Consider the following 21,677-nt stretch of genomic DNA (forward strand, 5'->3'; position numbering starts at 1 on the left):
GCTGGCCTCGAACTCCTGACCTCAAGCGATCCGCCCACCTTGGCCTGCCAAAGTGATGGTATTACAGGTGTGAGCCACCATGCCCGGCTGAGAAAGCACTTTCATACTAGCCTCCCTCTTTCTTGCATCAAGATTCTGATGCTCGTTTGCTGGGAGAAACTGGTGGAAACATCTATGTCCCAGACAGCATGCTGTTTGCTCCTAGCATACTGAGCATGCTGTTGAAGCAGACTGTTGAGTGCTTCCCCAGTCTTGCTCCAGTCCATCAAATCATAAATCTACCTCCAACTCTCCTTCCAAATTCCAGTCATAAATGCAGTTTTTAAATCTATTTTTGTGACAGAGAAGTATGACAGTATGATGAATAAAACAACTTTTAGCTGGGTGCAATAGCTCACACCTGTAATCCCAGCACTTTGGGAGGCTGAGGTGGGAGGATCACTTAGGCCCAGGAGTTTAATACCATTCTGGGTGACCCCAGTCATAGGAAAACCCCATGTCTACAAAACATTTTTAAAAATTAAAAAATTAGCTGAGTATGACGGTATGCACCTGACGTCCCAGCTACTTGGGAGGCTGAGATAGGACGATCCCTTCAGCCCAGAGTTCAAGGCTATGGTGAGCTGTGATCTCCCTACTGCACTCCAGCCTGGACAACAAAGCGAGACCCTGTCTCAAAAACAAAACAAAACAATTCCTGGCACTGTGGCTCATGCCTGCAATCACAGCGCTTTGAGAAGCCAAGGTGAGAGGATCGCTTGAAGCCAGGAGTTTGAGACCAGCCCAGGCAATATAGCAAGATTCCATGTCTATAAAAAAAATTAAACTCTCTGGGCATAGTAGTGGATGCCTGTAGTGCCCCCCTCATTAGGGAGGCTGAGGCAGGAGGATCCCTTGAGCCCAGAAGATTGAGGTTGCAGTGAGCCATGATCATGCCACTGTACTCCAGGGTAAGACTGTCTTAAAAAAAAAAAAATCAGAGATAAGAATAAGTTTCATTAGGATAAAATTATATGGAGAAGTAGAATGGATATAAAAAGAAAAAAGATATTTTATTTTCAAATATTAAACAATGACTTTCATATTCTTTTTTTTTTTTTTTTTTTTTTGGGATGGAGTCTTGCTCTGTCATGCCCAGACTGGAGTGCAGCGGCACGATCTCGTCTCACTGCAATCTCCGCCTCGCAGGTTCAAGCGATTCTCTCGGCTCAGCCTACCGAGTAGCTGGGATTTCAGGCATGTGCCGCCGTGCCCAGTGAATTTTTTAAATAGTTTTAGTAGAGACGGAGTTTGACCATATTGGCCAGGCCGGTGTCAAACTCCCAACCTCAGGTGATCCACCCGCCTTGTCCTCCCAAAGTGCTGGGATTACAGGTATGAGCCACCGTGTCTGGCCTCATATACTTTTTAGTGAATGAAAATGAGTATTAAATTGCCCAGATATTTAGATTCCATCGGATACGTTTAAAAGTGATCTGTGGGTTTAGTTTACAATATTAACATTTACAATCCGCTGGAAATTACATCCTTGGCAGCTATTTAAACTTATGTTGAAAAATTTTAGATGTTATCCTTCAAACAGGTGAGAAAGTGCTGCATAGTTTTTCAAACTTCTTTTTTTTTTTTTTTGAGTGGAGGTGGGGAGTTGTGAGTAAAATGTTTAAGGACCCCCAATTTAGAGTGTTTTGCAAATATGCTCTGAACAACTGACCGATTTCTATAAATTTGTTTTTTCACATGTTGTTTGTTCACGTAAATATTTTATAAGTTTGTTTAAATTTATTTTTCACTGGAAACCATGAAAAACCAGAGTTAATGCTAGAAAAGTAAGTTCATTCGGCTTAATGCTCTATCCCTTAATTGCTGCTCAATCTACTGCTATCCAGACACTTGTGAAAGCAAGTGGATCTGAAGTTACCAATTGCTAGATCAGAACAGAGCCTGCGGGGAACCACCTTGACAGTTCTATTTTAAAGCCTAATCTGTTCCCATTCTCTGCTGCCTCCCTCGTCTTCTTCTGTTTTTTAATGTTCAAAAAATAAAAAAACAAGGTGGCAAAACCCAAGATTACTTGGCAAGAAGGACGGGTGGGAAGGGGAACATAATTAGCTTTCTATGTGATGTTATTTTTATTGCCATTCCAAGCTTCAAATATCAGTTGGGAGGGGAGAGTTTAGAATAAATCGGTAACTTGATTATTAAAAGAACCCTTCTCTGTTTGGGAAAACAATAACTGTCCCAGGAAAAGGGGGCTCACAGGGATGCTCTTTCCATAAACACCTTTATACTCTTCTTTGTTGGTTGTAAGAAAAATAGCATTCAGGGGCCAGAAATGGAGAGAAGACAGGGATTTCCTTTAGCAAAGGAATTGCAGGGAATTTGGGTTCTTAGGATCAGTGGTCAAAGATAATATTCTTTTACTAGGGCAATTAGAGCTAGCAGAAGATCCATTTATTCCAGCAGCAGAGAAAACTGTGAAATGGCTTTAAAAATTTTTTTATTTTTATTTTTTTTGAGACAGGGTCGCCCAGGCTTGGGTGCAGTGGCACACTCATGGCTCACTGCAGCCTTGACCTCCTGGGCTCAAGCGATGCCCCTGCCTTAGCCTCCCCAGTAGCTGGGATTACAGGTGTGCACCACCCTGCCCAGCTAGTTTTTAAAATTTTGTGTAGAGACAGGGTCTCGCCATTTTGCCCACACTGGTCTCAAACTCCTGAGCTCAGGGCAATCCTCCTTCCTTGGCCTCCCAAAGTGCAAGGATTATAGGCAGCCTGTGCAAAGACTTTTAATGCCAAAGCCGTTGTGTAAAAGTTGAGCATAAGCCCCACAAGGCTTTTAGACTCTGAAGAACAAGTTGAGTGAATTAAGTTTTTTTCCTCCTTTGCCCTGTTTATGAACATCAGAGTCACATTTAATAGTGAAAACTGGAAATTTGGACAGTGAGGAAAAGTTACATCTATGTATTTGGACTTAGTTAAGTCATGTTCTTCTAAATTCTACTTACTCTAAACTTTATTGGCAACTATTGATATATTGTGTTTGTTAGATATTTATTCTTTTTTTTTCTTTTGAGACAGGGTCTTGCTGTGTCACTCGGGCAGTGGCATGCTCATGGCTCACTGCAGCCTTGACCTCCCAGGCTCAAGCAATCCTTCCACCTCAGCCTCCCTAGTAGCTGGGACTACAGGCATGCACCACCACACCCAGATAATTTGTGTATTTTTTGTAGAGACAGGGTTTCACTGTGTTGCCCAGGCTAGTCTCAAAACTCCTGGGCTTAAGTGATCCACTTGCCTTGGCCTTTCAAAGCGATGGGATTACAGGCATCAGCCACCACACCCAGCATCAGAGATTTATTCTGATAAGTGGATACATATGTTTTTTTTACATGTACATAGATGTATAGGTACACATATATGTTTTAGAGCAAATGTTTAGCTTAAGGCTCCTCGTGCAAAATGTTCTGTTGAGCACCACTGCAGTCCAAGGAAAAAAACAGATGGTTGGTTCACTTTCCACAACCAAGCCTAAAACCCCATTTACCAACCAAAATTGTAGGCACTATGCTTAAGAAAAAATGATCAATGTTTCTAAGGCAACCCAAGCCTCAACTGTCCCACCTAAACAGTTGCCAAGACTTGATATGAATGTTCACCTATGAAACCTGCCTCAGTCTTTCTTGACTCCTATTTCTAGCCTGGGAGCCGATATTTCTTATTTTTTTTTTTTTCATTATTCTTATTTTTTAAGACAGAGCCTTACTTTGTCTCCCAGGCTGCAGTACAGTGGCACGATCTTGGCTCACTGCAAACTTCGCCTCCTGGGTTCAAGCGATCCTCCTGCTCAGCCTCCCAAGTAGCTGGGACTACAGGTGCCCACCACCATGCCTGGCTAATTTTTGTATTTTTAATAGAGACAGGGTTTTGCCATGTTGGCCAGGTTGGTCTCGAACTCTTGACCTCAGGTGATCCACCTGCCTTGGCCTCCCAAAGTGTTGGGATTACAGGCATGGGCCACCATGCCCAGCCTCCTGTTTTTTATTTTTCATTCTTTTAAAATAAAGATAGGATCTTGCTATATTGCTTAGGCTGGTCTCGAACTCCTGGCCTCAAGTGATGCTCTCATCTCGGCCTCCAAAAGTGTGGAGTTACAGGGATGAGCCACTGTGCCCTGCCAAGTGTTTCATGTTCTGATGAATTAAATATGTGTCCTATGGGAGATGGGCCATATGAACAACCCGAAAGGACAACACAGTGTTCATAGAGTCACCCTGCAAATTAGCCTCACAGCTGTCATGGTGTGAAATGACGGGGTGGGACGCCCCCTTGACTTTGTTTACTGTAGGGACATCATTTGGCCCCAGAGATCGGTGGCAGGGACAGCCTTTGTAGTTATTAGATTTTGTTGCCTTAGCTCTCTGGGTCCAGAAAGTTGTGAATGGAGATTCCATGTAAAAATTGGAAATTCTTACCCAAAAAATCCCACCTCTGAATAGCCCAGAGGTGTGTACATCAAAGGAGGCCACTGTTTGTTTGTTTTTCTTGGCCAAGTGGGAGGAGGAATGCGGGAGAGCTCAGAACATTCCCAGAGAAAATGAGGGCCCTGACTTGATATGTTGTTCTCGATTCCTCTCTGAGTGAATTCCACGGCCGATAAACTGGCTCGGGCACAACTGTTCACAGCTGCATGTAGGATGTTGCAGGGGACACAATGGCTGCTGTGTGTGCAGGAGGACAAACAGTCCCACACAGGCCTGAGCCTGAGGAACAATGAGCGACAAACGGCCTTCAATACAATGCATTCATTTCCTGTAATAACACTGGGCTAAATGCAGCCTGGGAGGCCAGTTCCACCTGACTGAGAGACACTCCACTTCATGCCATCGTTTTTAGAGGCCCGCTTTTCATGAAGAAAGACACATATAAAAAGGAGAGAGATGGCAAGCGGTTGAGGGTTTTTTTTTCCCCTCCTGCAAAGCAAGATATAATTAAAACCATATATATTTTTAATGCCCAGATAAAACAGTGTGGTAAAAATACTGTCGAGGTGTTAGAAGCTATTTCAATTTTAAGTCTTTCTGACACTAACTGCTCGTGATTCACCATCGCTGCTAAAAATACTGGTAGGCGGCAGCCTGAGCTTCTCTGCTTCCCAGCAGGTAGACTGGCTCTAACGTGAGCTTACCTCCCTGTCCTGCCAGAGCTTCCATCCTCATGTAGGTAAGAGTACTACTGGGAATTGGCTTGACAGCCTATAATAATAATAATTGGCTGGGCGTGGTGGCTCATGCCTGTAATCCCAGCACTTTGGGAGGCCGAGGTGGGCGGATCGCCTGAGGTCAGGAATTTGAGACCAGCCTGGCCAACATGGTGAAACCCCGTCTCTACTAAAAATACAAAAAATTCGCTGGGCATGGTGGTGGGCGCTTGTAATCCCAGCTACTTGGGAGGCTAAGCCAGGAGAATTACTTGAACCTGGGAGGCGGAGGTTGCAGCGAGCCAAGATTGCGCCACTGCACTCCAGCTTGGGCGACAGAGCAAGACTCTCTCATAAAAAAATAATAATAATTAATAAAGCCCTAATAATAATCAAGATGATGATGATAGCTAACATTTACTGAGTGCTTACTAAGTAGCCAGTCTGGGTCTAATTGCCTGAATCCTCATAAGAACCCTATGAGGTAGGGATCATTATTCATCTTGTGTGAGGAACTGAGGCATTGAGAGATTAAGCAACTTGCCCAAGCTCACAACTATTCATCCTTTTCAATATATACCCGGGTGCCGGGTGCAGTGGCTCACACCTGTGGTCCTAGCACTTCGGGAGGCCAAGGCGGGTAGAATGCCTGAGGTTAGGAGTTTGAGACCAGCCTGGGCAATGTGGCAAAAATCATGTTGATTTAAGAGCCAATAGTAATAATAATTAATAAAGCCCTAATAATAATAAAGATGATGATGATGGCTAACATCTACTGAGCATTCTACTGGACCACAATTGTGCACCACCATACCCAGCTAATTTTAAAATTTTTTGTAGAGATGTGGGTCTTGCTATGTTGCTTAGGCTGGTCTCGAACTCCTTACTCCAGTGATCTTCTTGTCTTGGCCTCGTGAAGTGCTGGGATTATAGGCATAAGTCTCCATGCTTGGCCTTTCTCCTCATTTTATAATTGAGAGGCATGTGGGCAGGAGTGAAGTGTCCCAGCTAATACCACTCAGGTAGTTCAAGACAGAGCCAGGACTAAAATCAAAGTCTGCTCTTTCTACCTGTATAAAAGAAGAAACTCAGAACCATTTATTACATACTTACTGAAAACTGAATTAATATCTATACTAATAAGTGTCCTGGCAGGGATTTGATAGGAAAGAAATAGAATATATGATTTTATGATTTCTACCATCCCAAGGCTTGTGATTTTCCTGAGGACACACAGGATGCATAAATAGAAGCCTTGATGGACATAATCTTACCTTGGCAATCCAGCACACATGTAACAACAGAGGGAATGTGACTTCCAGGATCACCTGCTTAGGATGGTGATAATCCAGGAGGAGATAGACAGGAGGGGTGTGAATTGGTACAGAGAAAGTAAAAAGCATGTGTGAGATGAAGTAGCAAACAGAAGCCATATCTGCTCATTTCTGCTTGCCAGCATAATTTCACCAAGCACCTGGCTCTGTGGTGATGTGCAGATCTCTGGAGGGATGCTTTAAAGACAAAACAGGACAGAGCATATGGCCGTCTGTGTCTCTTACTTGAGTCACCATATTCCTTAAAGATAAATGACCCTTGTCCTTGTCTTTCCTTAAACATAAGATAACTTTTTTTTTTTTTCATTTTGAGACAGAGTCTTACTCTGTTGCCCATGCTGGAGTGCAGTAGCTTGATCTCGGCTCGCTGCAACCTCTCCTGGGTTCAAGCGATTCTTCTGCCTCAGCCTCCTGAGTACCTGGGATTACAGGCACACAACACCACACCCGGCTAATTTTTTTTGTATATTTTTAGTAGAGACGGGGGTTTCACCATGTTGGCCAGGCGGGTCTCGAACTCCTGACCTCAAGTGATCCACCCACCTCGGCTTCCCAAAGTGCTGGGATTATAGGCCACTGTGACCGGCCAACATAAGATAACTTCTGATGAGTTTAGTGACTATGTTTTTGTAATCTATAACTAGATGGACTCTTATACCTCAACCTTGTTGTGATTCTGCTTCAAAGTAATTACTTTTAATAGCAAAAACCACAATTACATTTGCACCAATATAATAACTTCTGAGTACGTTGGATGTGATCTGTCATCATAAACTTCCCCCTCCTGTATATAAGCTGTGAGCTAAAACACTGGTTGGGAGATTTCTGACAAAATCTCCTCTCTGAAAGACTCCTCCAGAGCTATAGGCCTCAGTCCACAGTCCTCAGTAAGACTTCTGAATAAAACTAACTTTAATTCATTAAAAACTTGTTTTTTTTTTTTCTTTCGTCCACACATTCAATGTGGAAATACGATTTGTGCAGAAGGACAAAGAAGCCACGAGTGAAAGCCAGGAGCATAGTAGCAAACAGATTTGTTTGGCTGGCACAGACATGATGTATCAAGTCATGAGAAAGGACTTCATGAACAGTGACCAACTTTAAAAATATTCCTGGGGCGGGCACGGTGAGCCGAGATTGTGCCACTGCACTCTGGCCTGGGCAAAAGAGCGAGACTCCGTCTCAAAAAAAAAAAAAAAAAATTCCTGTCATACCTTGAGGTAGCTAGCTGTTTGACATTTGAGACACAGAGGCAGGGCGTGATGACTCACTCCTGTAATCTCAGCTCTTTGGGAGGCTGAGGTGGGAGCAAGTCGTGAGTCCAGGAGTTTGAGAACAGCCTGAACAACATAGTGAGACCCTGTCTTTACAAAAAAATAAACCAAATTAGCCAGGTGTGGTGGCACGCACCTGTAGTCCCAGCTACTTGGGAGGCTGAGGTGGGAGGACTGCCTGAACCTAGGAAGTCAAGGCTGTAGTGAGCTGTGATTATGCCACTGCCCTCCAGCTTGGGTGACAGAGTGAGACCGTGTCTCAAAAAAACAAAAAGCCTAGGTGTGGTGGCTCACACCTGTAATCTCAGCACTTTGGGAGGCAGAGACATGTGGATCACTTGAGGTCAGGAGTTCAAGATCAGCCTGGTCAACATGGTGAAACCCCGTCTCTACTAAAAATACAAAGATTAGCTGGGCGTGGTGGTGCACGCCTGTAGTTCCAGTACTTGGGAGGCTGAGGCAGGAGAATCACTTGGACCTGGGAGGCAGAGGTTGCAGTGAGCTGAGATCGCACCACTGCACTCCAGCCTGGATGACAGAGTGAGACTCCGTCTCAAAACAACAACAACAACGAAACCAGACATTTGAGACACTGAAGACTGCCATAGTTTGATAACTAAGGGACAAACCCAATTATAGGCAAAACAGTGAAATTACCTGCGTGGTTTCCCAGCAGGCCCCATGAGCAACCATTAGTGATCTCAGTGGTGTTAATGGAGCTACATAAATCAGTCAAGAACAGTGATGGAGCTTCTTACTGTAGTCCAGGTGCGGTGCTGGGCTCTGGGATAGGATGAACAAGATGGACCCAGCCCTGCCCTGAATGTGTGTTCTTTGTAGGTACATTTTGTCATAACAGTTCCAGCAAGAAACCAGCTCTCTTTATGTCATTGAAAAGTAGGGAAGTGTAGCAGTTCTCAGGAGCAGTAAATAATGAATACGTGTTTCACGGCTGTTTAAATGAGTGAATAAAATCGCTGTGCTCATTCTGTCCTGTCACTGACTCATGCAGTGAAATGGGCATCTTAACTACAGCTTAAAGGGAGCTGAAGACAGCAGGTAGGACTCAGGCCGTCCAGCCTGGGATACCCTGCCCGCACATTTCTGTACCAAGAGCCGGTCAACTTCAGAATCAGTCTATGAGAGACCTAGTCATTACAACACACAAGGTTTCCTTCCTTCCTTTCTTTTTTTTTTTCTTTTTTTGAGACACGGTCTTGTTCTATAGCCCAGGCTGGAGTGCAGTGGTGTGATCGTGGTTCATTGTAGCCACAAACTCCTAGGTTCAAGTGACCCTCCTGCCTCAGCCTCCCAAGTAGCTGGCACTACAGGTGCATGCCATCATACCAGGTTTTTTTTTTTTAATTTTTTTTTTTTTTTTAGATATGGGGTCTTGCTACATCATCCAGGACGAATACAAGGTTTTCCGAACAAGCTTCAGACTAGAATCAGAAGGCTCTGGGCTAGTGCAGAGGGCGTACAGGGAGAGTCAGGAGAAAGTCCGTCTGGTGGATGGTCAGCGGATGATGAATCAGTTTTGGCTTTGCCAAGTTGTTTAACCTTTCTGAGCCTCAATTTACTCATCTGGAAAATGGGGAAAATACAGAGCAGGTTCTGGAGGCAGACAAGCTAAAATTTTAATCACTTTTAGCAATTTGACCCTGAGAAACTACTTTCAGCTTCCCTTCGCCTGTTTCCACTTGCATAAAATGAGAGTGATTATGATCTATCTCAGGGCTATAAGAATGAAATATGATAATACATGTTAAGTGTTTAAGACTGTGTCTGGTGCATGGTGTTTAATAAATGTCAGCAGTATGTATACTAGGATGGGTCTGAGGATTGGAGAAACGGATGCAAAGCACCTAACATCCTGCCTGACACATAATGGGTGGCTGATAAGCATCAGCTATCATGCGACTTTGAGCAACCCGATACATATTTTTTAAACAAATGCCCACAGGAGGAATGTGTCTTTTTCATCTTTGACTCTCTGCCACTTAGAGGTATTAGTTTCTTATTGCTGCTGCAACAAAATAGCACACATTTAGTGACTGAAAACAACACAAGTTTGTTACGATAGCTCTGGAAGTCAGAAATCCAAAACGGCCTTCATTAGGCTAAAGTCAAAGTGTCAGCAGAACTGCTTTCGTTTTAGAGGCTGCAGGGGAGACCCTTTCCTTGCTTTTTCCAGGTTCCAGAGACTTCTTGCGTTTCTTGGCTCATGTCCTCTTCTTCCGTCTTCACAGCCAGCAGTGAAGCATCTTCAAATTTCTGTCTATGACTCTGACCTCATTTCTGCCATCTCATCTCCTTCTCTAACTCTCCTCCTCTCTCTCTCTCTCTTTATTTATTTATTTTTTGAGATGGAGTTTCGCTCTTGTTGCCCAGGCTGGAGTGCAATGGCGCGATCTCAGCTCACTGCAACCTCCGCCTTCCCGGGTTCAAGCGATTCTCCTGCCTCAGCCTCCCGCGTAGCTGGGATTACAGGAATGTGCCACCACACCCGGGTTCCTCCTTGTCTTATAAGGAGGTTACGCTGGACTCACCCAGCTAATCAAGGACAATCTCTCCATCTCAAGATCCTTAACTTAAATCGCACATCTGGAAAGTCCATTTTGCCAGGTAGGGCAACATAGTCACAGATTCTAAGGATGAGGATGTGGAAGTCTTTGGAGAGCCACAGTATCATCGCCACAGTAGGAATGAATGAACGGTGTGCTGCACATAAGCATGGCCTTCTGGAGCTTCTGTTCACCACCTGTTCTTGTCCCATTTGTCTCATGCTGGACAAGTCTGCCCTGGACCTTATGTAAATTCCAGGGACATTTGACTTGGCCATAGGCCTTTCCAAATGCTAGCGGTTTAACAGCCTTGCCTCAGAGAAAAAGGCAGTTTATGATGAAAATAACCATCTCAGGCTACTTTTTTTTAAGAGACCGAGTCTGCTGTGTCAACCAGGCTGGAGTGCAGTGGCGCAATCATAGCTCACTGCAGCCTTGAACTCCTGGGCTCAAGTGATCCTCCCATCTCAGCTTCCTGAGCAGCTGGGACTACAGGTGTGTGCCACCATGCCCAGCTAATTTTTTTTTTAAATTTTTTGTAGAGACAGATTCTCGCCATGTTGCCCAGGCTGGTCTCAAACTCCTGGCTTCAAGCAATCCTCCTGCCTTGGCCTCCAAAAGCACTGGGATTATAGGCATGAGCCACCCTGCCCAGATTCAGGCTATTTGTTGATTTCTACTTCTTTGTCCCAAGTTAATTATAAGCATCTCATTTGCTATTGATGATACATTTACTTTGTATTATTAGCTAATTAAATATTCATCATAGCTGTGCTGAGGAGGAGGCCTGTTTGTCTCTCTTAGTTTCTTAGATAAATAGAGCCAGGCCTGGAGAGGATCCACTGAGCCTGGAATTATAGCTCAATGTTGTAGCCATCAGAATTACTTGAGTTCTGAGTATTGGCTTCAATATTTTACTTCTTTGCCTCTAATTGGAAAAGAAGGGTGGAACATAGTAGGTCTTAATTGTTGACATCACCGAGTAGAGTTTTGATGAGATTAAAACTCTCTCTGTTCCCCTGTCTGTGGGCACACTTTCTTTATTGGTGCCTGACTTGAAAGATACTGTATAAAGCGTTCATGAACTTGGGACACTAAATGAATACGTCTTTGATGGTTTCTTCCCTCAGTGTAGAAATGATTTACCAAGTTATTCTGGCTTCCAGATTAAAAACTGGAACTTCTGGCTGGGTGTTGTAGCTTGCACCCATAATCTTGTCCTCTTTGGGAGGCCAAGGTAGGAGGATCGCTTGAGCTCAGGAGGTTGAGACCAGCCTGGGCAACACAGTGAGACCTTGTCTCTACTAAAAAACAATTAGCTGGGGATTGTGGCACATGCCTGTTGTCCCAGCTACTGGAGAGGCTGAAGTGGGAGAATTGCTTGAACCCTGGAGGTGGAGATTGCAGTAAGTCATGATTATGCCACTGCATTCCAGTGACAGAGTGAGACCCTGTCTCAGAAAAAAATCCCCAAAAACAAAAAACAAAAACCCAAAAGCAAAAACTGAAACTTTTCTTTTCTTTTCTTTTTTTTAAAGTAGAGATGGGATTTTTGCCCCAGCTGGTCTCCAACTCCCGCTCAGGCAATCCTCCTACCTTGGCCTCCCAAAGTGCTGGGATTACAGGTGTGAGCCACCGTGGCTGGCCATAAAACTGGAACTTCTTTTAAAAATTTTTATTGTAATCAGATCAGAAAATGGTTGCCAAAATAATCTGTACTTAAAAAAAATAAAAGCCATCTGTTCAAATTAGAGCAGCTCCACAACTATTTTAACCATAGATTTGATAAAGGTAACTTTAAAAACTAAAATTTTGTACCCTGATAAAAAAAAAAAAAACAAGGTTCTGACAAATATTACCTGGCCATAGAAACATGTAATTATTTCTTAAAGTATGCTGTGAAGTAGCAAGGACTGAGATGAAAGAGAAGGTATCCAGAGATGAATGATTAAAAAAAGTAAGCACTAAATATTTACGTGTAACTATGTATTTATATATTTTATCTGTGTGTTGATTAATACTATTTGGTAAGAACTGCACATATAGTGTCTCATTTAATTCTCAAAACAACACTGTGAGGTAGGTATTATCTCTGTTTAGTGGAAGTTCAGAGAGGTTAAACCACTTGTCCATGGTTGAAAGTTAGTCAATTTCCAGGCTGGGCAACATGATGAGACCCCGTCTCTACCAAAAATAAAAAAAATTAGCTGGGCATAAGTGGCATGTGCCTGTGTCCCCAGCTACTCAGAGGCTGAGATGGGTGGATTGCTGGAGCCCTGGAGGCTGAGGTGGGTGGATTACTGGAGCCCTGGAGGCTGAGGTTGCAGTGAGTCGAGATCACACCACTACACTCCAGTCTGATCATGTCGCTGCACTCCCCCATTAAGAAAGAAAGAAAGAAAGAAAGAAAGAAAGAAAGAAAGAAAGAAAGAAAGAAAGAAAGAAAGAAAGAAAGAAAGAAGAGAGAGAGAGAGGGAGGGAGGGAAGGAAGGAAGGAAGGAAGGAAAAGAAAGAGAAAAAGAGAAAGAAAATTGGAAATCTCAAACACAGACCTGACTACCTGCAAAGCCTATGCTCTTAACCTCCTCCTTCCAGCATTATACTAGGAGAGCTAGCAGCAGTGGGTTAGCTTAGTGCCTGCATTTTAAGTTTGAGTTCCAGAGAGGTAAAATGATGTGTTGATAACATAGACAGTAAGTGGTTGGATGAAACTGCAAGGTGATTTCTAGTAAATTTTCTCCCATTTATTTCTAAGGAACACAAAGGAAATTTCTTTCTCTGTTAGCCTTTATAGTTTAGGATGTAGATATACATACAGTAGGAGTCGTTCTGAGGTTGCTGGGGGTTAGAAGAAAATGCCTTTGTTTGAGACAGACAAGCTAGAGGGAGGTAGATGGGATATCACCTTGGAGCCGAAAGGGTGACCTGCCCCAATTAGTCATGACTGTCAAGCTTGGGCTTGAGCAGCAGTGGATCATGGAGACAGGGCACAAAGCCAGAAGCAGACTGGAAATGCCAAGGGCCTATGGCTGTGGTATCAGCTCAGGTCCCGAAGTCAGGTGAGCAGGCAGGAGTGTCCATGGGCCAAGGCAAAATGGATGGAAACCAGGCAGCCAGTCAGGACGCCCTGAGGCACCAGCCCCTGCTCCCAGCAGGCCCAGGCTGGAGGCCTTGTATATTTCGGCTGCTCCAACAGTAGCCTCTCCTGGGGTCTGTATAGGGGAGCCCTAGACAAGAGCTGGGTAACAGGGGTGAGTGTTCAAGGTCAGGGTAGATTGCTTGTGAGCAAGCTCGTGCCAGCACCTCCATGGGTACTTTGGGAAATATCACACTTGAAAGATGGCTGGTTTGTTTATTTCCATAAATGATGCAAGAATCTGTGTAATTTTTAAAAACATGCCTCATTATATATCTAGTATCTAGTTGGTGATCAGGATCATCATTTTAGCTGGGCGCTTATAGTCCCAGCTACTCAAGAGGCTGAGGCGGGAGGATTGCTCGAGACCAGGGAGTTCGAGACTGTGATTGTGCTTGTGAATAGCTACTACACTCAAGCCTGGGCAACATAACAAGACCCATCTCTTAAAAAAATCATCATTCAATTTAAGTCTGGAGTCATGTTTGAGATACTTCTTGATTTTTAAAGGGCTAATATCTAGGATACTAAAGGGTCATACTAAATAGACATGCACTGTACTGTAAAGGGTCACTGCCTAGTATATCTTACATAATAAATATTTGTCAAATGAATGAATGAAACTGAACTGACACAAACAGAAAGTCTAGGCCAGGTGAGATGCCTCATGACTATAATCCCAGCACTTTGGGAGGCCGAGGTGGGAGGATCACTTGCGGCCAGGAGTTTGAGACTAGCCTGGGCAACATAGTGAGACCCTGACTCTACAAAAAATTAAAAAATTAGCCAGTGTGGTGGCTTGGGCCCAGCTACTCGAGAGGCTGAAGTGGGAAGATGGCTTGAGCCCATGAGTTCGAGGCTACAGTGAGCCATGATTGCGCCACTGCACTCCAACCTGCTAGGTGACAGAGCAAGACCCCATCCATTAACAAAAAGAAAAAAGGGTCTATCCAGCAGTCCACCTTAGCTGTAAAGGATGCATTTCAAGACTACCTCAGTGGAGGCCTGAAACCTCTGATAGTAACTAATCCTGTATATATTATGTTTTTCCCTATACATAGATAATTATGATAAAGTTTATAAATTAGGCACATATGAGATGAACGATAATAACTAAACATAGGGCAATTATAACACTATGCCAGCATTACAACTTTTGCACTTTGAGGCAATTATTAAGTACAATGAGGGTGACTTGAACACAAGCACTGTGATTTCTTCATAGTTGATCTGATAACTGAGATGGCATGGCTACTGAGTGACTCAGGGGCAGGTGACATCTGTAACTCAGGATACACTAGACAAAGTGGTGATTCATGTCCCAGGAGGGATGGAGCAGGGTAGTGAAAGATCTCACCACACTACTCAGAACAGCATGCAATTAAAAACTTATCAATTGTTGATTTCTAAAATTTTCTAATTAATATTTTTGGATCACAGTTGACTGTGGGTAATGAAAGCTGCAGAAAGCAAAACCGCGGATCAGAGGGGACAATGCTGCTTTTTGGAACTCTGTTAGGAGACCAACATAAACCGAAGAAACTACAAACTAATACATCATGAAATACTTCTTCTATTTGGGAGGTGGAGAAACCATCCCGTTCTCCACCAAAATGACACTTAGGAAAGAGACCCCAGGGAGGGTAGCAGTGGAATGAGGGTAGAAAATAACTGATGAAGGTCAGTTTCAGCCTTCCTGCCTCCAACCTTCTCACAGACTCCAGTGCAGAAGAGGATGTATTCAGCTTCCTAAAGTCTGTGTGTACCACTAACATGTTAGGAAATGAGCTAAATGCCAGATTCTTAAATGTTGCATGTGGGAGGATCTGAAACAGAGACTTCAGTCACTTTGCCTCTGCCTTAAACACCCACACAACAGAAATGGATCACGGCATTGGCTGAGCAAGAGAGAAGAGCAGAGAAGCAAGAATACTAGAAGTTACTCTGTTTTTTATACAGGTCGTGCCTTCCTGATCTGAAAGTCTGAAATGCTCCAAAATTCAGAACTATTTGAGCTCTGACATGACTGCACAAGTGGAAAATTCCACACATAAATACTTAAAACAAACTTTGTTTCATGCACAAAAGTATGTAAAATATTGGATAAAATTACCTTCAGATTATGTGTATAAGGTGTATATAAAATATAAATGGATTTTGTGTTTTGCCTTGGGTCCCATCTCATTGTGTATATGCAGATCTCATTATGCACATGAAATCGCAAACACTTCTGGTCCCAAGCATTTCACATAAAGAATATTCAGCCTGTACCACATATGTATCCCCTTCTTTCCAAGTGCTTTACTCTTTATCCAAAATGAGTCTTCCACCTCATTTGATGAGAATTAATATTTCCCCAGGTGAGCATGGGTATGAGTTAATTGCAATTTTCAATACTCTTTTAAGAAATATAGTGCTTAATTCCTTTCGAATTTCAATTTTAAAATTCTCCTGCCTGAAAACTGGGAGCTTCTAAAACCCAATCAATGGCTGGGCACAGTGGTTCACACCTGTAATCCCAGCACTTTGGGAGGCTGAGGCAGGTGGATCACTTGAGGCCAGGAGTTCAAGACTAGCCTGGCCAACATGGTGAAACCCTATCTCTACTAAAAAAACAACAATTAGCTGGGCGTGGTGGTGGATGCCTGTAATCCCAGCTACTTGGGAGGCTGACATGGGAGAATTGCTTGAACCCAGGAGGCAGAGGCTGCAGTGAGCCAAGATCACAACACTGCACTCCAGCCTAGGCAACAGAGCCAGACTCTGTCTCAAAACAAAACAAAAAAACCCAATCAAGTTTGACAGGATCAATTATTTAACACCTATGAAGCTTAGTAAAGAAAAAATGGGTGCATGTGCTATTTTTAAGATACTATGAGACAAAAGGTTTCCATTCCTTTCTCACCACAATGGGAAATGTTTAAGTCAAATACACTTTGGGAATGAAAAGCCTCTCTGAGCAAATAGTAATTTCTTATATATTTATATACTTATAATTGTGGTTAAAAACACAGAACACAAAGTGTGTCATCTTAACCATCTTTAAGTGTACCATTCAGTGGTGTTAAGTATTTCACACTGAGTGCAACAGATCTCTAGAACTTTTTCATCTTGCAAAACTGAAACTCCCTACCACGGGTATCCAATCTTTGGGCTTCCCTGGGCTACATCGGAAGAAGAAAAATTATCCTGGGCCACACATAAAATATACTAACGCAAACTATAGCTGATGAGCTAAAAAAAAAAAAAAATTACATACCAAAAATCTCATAATGTTTTAAGAAGGTTTGCAAATTTGTGTTGGATCGCATGTGGCTCATAGGGCCACAGGTTGGACAAGCTTGCTCTGTACCCATTGAACAACTCATTTCCTCCTCCCCTCCAACCAGCCCCTGGCAACTGTCATTCTGTTTTCTGGTTTCTATGAGTTTACCTACTACTCATAAGAGTGGAATCACATAGTATTTGTCTTTGTGTGACTAGCTTATTTCACTTAGCATAATGTCCTCAAGGTTCATCCATGTTGTACTATGTGAGAGGATTTCCTTCTTGTTCGAGGCTGAATAATACTCCCCTGTATGTATATATCACATTTTGTTTATCCAGTCATCTGTGGATGGACAACTGGATTGCACCCGCCTCTTGGCTATTGTGAATAGTGCTGCTATGAACATAGATGTGCGAGGAAATAGTGATTTCTTATCCTGAGACAGTACTGTGTTAACTAGAGAAGAATGAGTGTGTTTAAGGTCTTAGGAAGGGGTAAAAATGGGGGAGGAAAGATACTGGTGACCCTTTGAAACATTAGCAGCTTTTGAAACTATGCCAAGACCTCAAAGAATTTTGCTGGGAATATTTTAAGTGTATATGATTTCTCTTCAAAAGACATTGTTTTAAACCAAATTGTTTTTCTTGGGCTTAATGACAGGATTTAGTATTTAATGAAATATTCTGGAATGAAGGTTGAAAGAGGAAGTAGAAATATTACACTTATTAAAACCCTCCAAACTATCAAATATTCAAGTGAACCCCTTCCATTTATTAGAAAGCTAAAATAGTTTCATGGAAAAATAAGTATAAATAGCTTTTGTTGAACACCTTATTTAGAATCATTATTAATTATTATCAATTGATAATCTTCCTATATGAGATGTCAACATCTTTTTTCTAAAATTCCATTTTGATGCTTTTAAGTATTTGGAGCCAATTATTATATTGTTGTCAGCCAGTTTGATTGCAGTGTATTTGTTTTAACTCTTGGGGTATTTTTTTTCCCAGCAAAATAGGAATGCAAATACCTGAAGAATAACCGGCTCCAGTGAACATTCTTCTTCTTTTTTTTTTTAAATTTACTTTAAATTCTGGAATACACGTGCAGAACATACAGGTTTGTTACGTAGGTATATGTGTGCTATGGTGGTTTGCTGCACCTATCAACCCATCTTCTAGGTTTCAAGCCCCACATGCATTCGGTATTTGTCCTAATGCTCTCCCTCCCCTTGCCCCCAACCGGCGACAGGCCCTGGTGTGTGATGTTCCCCTCCCTGTGTCCATGTGTTCTCATGAACATTTTTCCTTCTCTGTCTGGAGAAGCAACGGTAGAAAAATTTTAAAGGGCTCTAAGTGTGTATAATACCTTTGCAGACAACAGGTTTATTTTTCCCCACTTCCATTTTAAAGATGAATAAAAGACTAAACTGAAATAAGAACATCAAGAAAATGCAGGGACATGTTTCAAGAATCTTTAGTAGTGTGAATATTATGCATAGTTTATCTCTGTCTGAAGGACTGTGAGTCCGAAAGGATGTGAAAAACATCTGGGTAGAAAAAAATAGTGTATCTAGAGATATGTTTTGCAATCTCTGATCCTTATCTTCTTTTTAGTGGTTATCAAAGACTGCAAAGATTTTATAATATAAAACCCCCAAAAAGAAAGAACAGCCTGCATGTGAAGTGCTTAAGATTGATATCTTGTTTCTTATTTGTTCACATTTATTTTTAGTTTTCTTTTTTCAAGGTTGGACAAACTCAAAACAAATTAATAGAAGAGGCTTAGGAACTAATCATTGTAAAAGTTTATGGTGCTATATTAGACCAAATTCCTGCACATGTTTGTCTCTAGGAAAAAAATTAATATGCCAATGTTAGACTACATGAAGACAGTAATAACTCAGGGGAAAAAATGGAAGGCTGCCCATTGTAGAAACATGTCCAGAAAAATCACCGATTGTAAAGAACATCCTCTCTCCTTATATAAGCTACCAGATGTTGAATTGAATTGAGAAGAGAAAAAAAGAAAAAGCTTATGAGTCATCGGGTGCAACCACGGTTGAGCAAAGTTTAGCAGCCCTTTTGATTAAAGCGTGTTGTGGTATGTGTAATAAACAATGTTACAACACGAGAAAATATTGATTCTGTACCAAACAGAATTTAAGTATTCAAAACATGGTTTGAGCCATAGATCAGAATGATATTGAAAATAGATGACATTTAAGTGAACGGTGGTCACATACATAGTGTATGATAAAAAACGAAACTATATTAGGGCCAATAAATATGACATGCCTTGGGAGACATTTTACTTTTGATAATACTAAAGATAACTTTGTTTATCAAGTGTGCATATGAACATGGAGAAGTTCATCAGTATGTGTATTTTAAACACTGGAGAAAAATACTTTCAATGCTTGCCCATTTAGAAAATCTTTTGTTTTTGAGACGAAGTCTCTCTCTGTCACCCAGGCTGGAGTGCAGTGGTGCGATCTCGGCTCACTGCAAGCTCCGCCTCCAGGGTTCACGCCATTCTCCTGCCTCAGCCTCCTGAGTTGCTGGGACTACAGGTGCCCGCCACCGCGCCCGGCTACTTTTTTTGCATTTTTAGTAGAGACGGGGTTTCACTGTGATAGCCAGGATGGTCTCGATCTCTTGACCTCGTGATCCGCCCGCCTCGGCCTCCCAAAGTGCTGGGATTACAGGTGTGAGGCACCGCGCCGGGCAGAAAGTCTTAATAGCTTAATACAGCTGAAAAGATTTTGGGAAGTCTAGACCATCACTTCTATCATCCCTCCTACTTCCCCTCTGCACCCCAAGACACATTTCAGAGAAATCTATTATTTTTAAAATGTTGAAGTGTAGACCAGACAAAGAATTGAGAAAAATGTTTTTTTTTTTTTTTTTTGTGACAGGATTTGGTTCTTGTCGCCCAGGCTGGAGTACTATGGTGAGGTCTTGGCTCACGGCAACCTCCACGTCCCGGGTTCAAGGCTGCCTCAGCCTCCCAAGTAGCTGGGATTACAGGCATATGCCACCACACCAGGCTAATTTTTTTGTATTTTTATTAGAGACAGGGTTTCACCATGTTGGCCAGGCTGGTCTCGAACCCCTGACCTCAAGTGATCCACCCACCTTGGCCTCCCAAAGTGCTGGGATTACAGGCATGAGCCACCATGCCCGGCCAAGAAAAGCGTTCTTACATCAGAATAAATCCAGGTAGTGGCTTCTGTTTCTTTCTAATGGGGAGCAGGAACACTTGGACTTGATTTTCAAGAATGGGGTTCGGCCTTTCATCTCCTAACACTGGAATTCAACTCTAACACCCTGAACTCTACCCCATCCCTAGATTTTTCTCTAGGTTCTTTCATTCTTTCTTTTGAATTTTACTTCTTTACAATTTTTTGCTCTTTCCTTATCCACTACTTTTTTTTTTTTTTAATGTGTTATTCCCAGAACTAATGCTGGTACTCTAGAAAGTCAAATTAGTCCTGAGATCAATGGGACAAAATAGCTTTTTTTTTTTTTTTTTTGACAGAGTTTCACTCTTGTTGCCCAGGCTGGAGTGCTGGAGTGCAATGGCGCAATCTTGGCTCAGTGCAACTTCCGCCTCCCGGATTTAAGCAATTCTTCTGCCTCAGCCTCCCGAGTAGCTGGGATTACAGGCCCCTGCCACCATGCCCAGCTAATTTTGTATTTTTAGTGGAGACTGGGTTTTACCATGTTGGTCAGGCTGGTCTCGAACTCTTGACGTTAGTTGATCCGTCCACCTCGGCCTCCCAAAGTGCTGTCACAATGCCCAACCGACAAAATAGCTTTGTTAGCTCTGCTTCATTCAATCAACATTTAGCAAATGCCTATTGTGTCCCACCCTTGTGCAGACACTGGGGACAAAGAGGAAACAAGACAGTTCCCACTCTTTCTATCATTTTTGCAGTTGTCTCCAAAGGTGGATGTTCATATCTCTAGATGGGTTCACACGATTCATGAGAGTGAGCAGGAAGTATGAAAACTTCTTTTTATGTTTCTTCTTTTAAATCTAAAAACAAGAAACTAAGCCTTATTACCATTTAACATGTGGACTGCAATGAAGCCCTCCCTTGGCCCATATGTCAGATGCCACGTGTCAGGTACAGTATTTAAAATAGCCTAAGGGAAGAGAAGAGATCCTATAATATCAAAGGGGTGACAGTCCATATGCATGTTATACATAATATATTTCTTTATTCTCTTATTTTTTGAGAGAGAGTCTTGCTCTGTCAACCAGGCTGGAGTGCAGTGGTGCGATCTCGGCTCACTGCAGCCTCTGCCTTCCGGGTTCAAGCGATTCTGCCTCAGCCTCCCGAGTAGCTGGGATTATGGGTGCTGGCCACCTTGCCCGGCTAATTTTTTTTTTTTTTTTTTGTAGTTTTGGTAGAGACTGGCTTTCTCCATGTTGGCCAGGCTGGTCTCAAACTCCTGACCTCAAGTGATCCACCCGCCTCGGCCTCCCAAAGTGCTGGGATTACAGGCGTGAGCCACCGCACTCGGACTTTCTGATCAAATGATATGGGATTGTACTATCTAGTTTTATTTTCTCAAATAGGCTTATTGAGGTATAATGGATACGCAATAAACTGCCTATATTTAAAGTATACGATTTGATCAGTTATAACATATGTAATATACCCATGAAACCATCGCTGAAATAAAGATAATACCGACAAAAGTTTCCTGGTGCCCCTTGGCCACCGCCTCCTTTCATCCCTCCCTGTCTTTGCTCTTCCTTCACCTATCCCCAAGCACCACTGGTCTACTTTCTGTCACTATACATTAATTTGCATTTCCTAGAATTTTATGTAAATAGAATCACACAGTATGCTCCTTTTCCAGTCGGCTTCTTTCACTCCATGTAATCATTTTT

General features: G+C 42.6%; 1 protein-coding gene across 6 annotated transcripts in view; it reads right to left on the bottom strand.

The window, feature by feature from the left end:
• Positions 1 to 21,677, bottom strand: part of PRTFDC1 (phosphoribosyl transferase domain containing 1) — a 163,604-nt gene that overhangs the window by 17,514 nt on the left and 124,413 nt on the right. The window contains exon 9 of one of the 6 annotated variants that reach the window (XM_055092497.2): positions 20,680 to 20,813. The exons of the other annotated variants lie outside the window; for them this stretch is intronic. Within the exon in view, the coding sequence (XP_054948472.1) occupies positions 20,808 to 20,813 (6 nt within the window). The 3' untranslated portion in view covers positions 20,680 to 20,807. Of the gene's footprint in view, positions 1 to 20,679; positions 20,814 to 21,677 lie in introns of those variants that run through there. 6 annotated transcript variants of the gene reach the window in all.

This window comes from Pan paniscus, chromosome 8, assembly GCF_029289425.2.
Source record: "Pan paniscus chromosome 8, NHGRI_mPanPan1-v2.0_pri, whole genome shotgun sequence".
NCBI lineage: Eukaryota > Metazoa > Chordata > Mammalia > Primates > Hominidae > Pan > Pan paniscus.